Below are 1,058 nucleotides of genomic sequence, written 5' to 3' on the forward strand. Positions count from 1 at the left end.
CCCGGCCCTGCCCGAGGGGCGCTCGGAGGTGGTGCTGGTGGCCGAGCGGGTTGAGCCGGTTCCCAGCCGGCCTGGCCGCGTCGCTTGCTCCCCGCCATTCTCCTGCCTCCTCTCCGAGTCTTAGCATATCTACCCCCCCTCGCTCCGTCCTTCGCCGCCTGCAGGCAAGCTGGTCTGGGCAGGCCCAGGACCCAAGGCTGGGGACGAGACTGCACTAGTTAGGCCTGAAAACCCTCCCTGCAAGCGGGGAGTGGGATGTTGCTGTGGTGGTGGCCTGCAGCAGCCAGGCTTTTATAGGAGGCTCACTTTTACAAGCAAAGGATGTTTGAGGAGAGTAACAGCAATCCTACATCCTTAGTTACTGCCTGTTAACGTAAAGCTGAGCCCAGGAAGCCTGCCCCTAGCGTGCCCTTCCTACCCTGGGGGCATGAGAGGCTTCATGGAAACGTTCTGTCTGATACAGGCTTCATAATAGTTCTTACCGTTCTGCTTCAGCTCGACAGCATGGAAAATCAAGTGCTTGAGTCCTCTGAAGAGCGAACATTTCAGTACCAGAGTTCTCTTCCTTCACTGCCAGTTCCTGCTCTTGATGAATCTTTAAAGAAATATCTTGATGCAGGTAAAGCTATTACAATGCCTTAGTGTATTTCACCTTTTTGTAGAGAACTAAAAATTGTTGCAAATGAGTTTGTTTAAGGCTGTCTCTGCTGGCTGAGTATCCCCTTGCGCATGAAGATTTCAAGGCCGTTTTCACACTGCATACTCTTTCTTCCCTTTATTACTTATTATCATGCAGCAGAGGTTGTAGTGGCAGCAACTTACATGCTGCTGGGCAGAGAGGGGCTGGAGCCATGCTTGGTTATAAGTGACAAGAGGCTGCAAGAGGGCAGAGGCTGTGGCAGGCAGGCAGCAGGGCAGGCTGTGGTCAGCAGGGGGAAAGGTTCTGGGGGCAGAAGCTGTGCAGGGGACAAAGGCAGTAGGGCCCAGGCATCATGGTAGGGACAAGTGCTAGGGGCACCAGGCATGGTGGGGGCAGGCAGCGGTGGGGGGGGACAAGT

General features: G+C 54.8%; 1 protein-coding gene across 1 annotated transcript in view; it reads left to right on the forward strand.

The window, feature by feature from the left end:
* CROT (carnitine O-octanoyltransferase) overlaps nucleotides 1–1,058 on the forward strand; it is a 46,076-nt gene that overhangs the window by 250 nt on the left and 44,768 nt on the right. The window contains exon 2 of the mRNA XM_019508360.1: nucleotides 496–619. Within this exon, the coding sequence (XP_019363905.1) occupies nucleotides 505–619 (115 nt within the window). The 5' untranslated portion in view covers nucleotides 496–504. The remainder of the gene's footprint in view (nucleotides 1–495; nucleotides 620–1,058) is intronic.

Source organism: Gavialis gangeticus, unplaced genomic scaffold, assembly GCF_001723915.1.
Source record: "Gavialis gangeticus isolate Ggan-Ray unplaced genomic scaffold, GavGan_comp1, whole genome shotgun sequence".
Taxonomy (NCBI): Eukaryota; Metazoa; Chordata; order Crocodylia; family Gavialidae; genus Gavialis; species Gavialis gangeticus.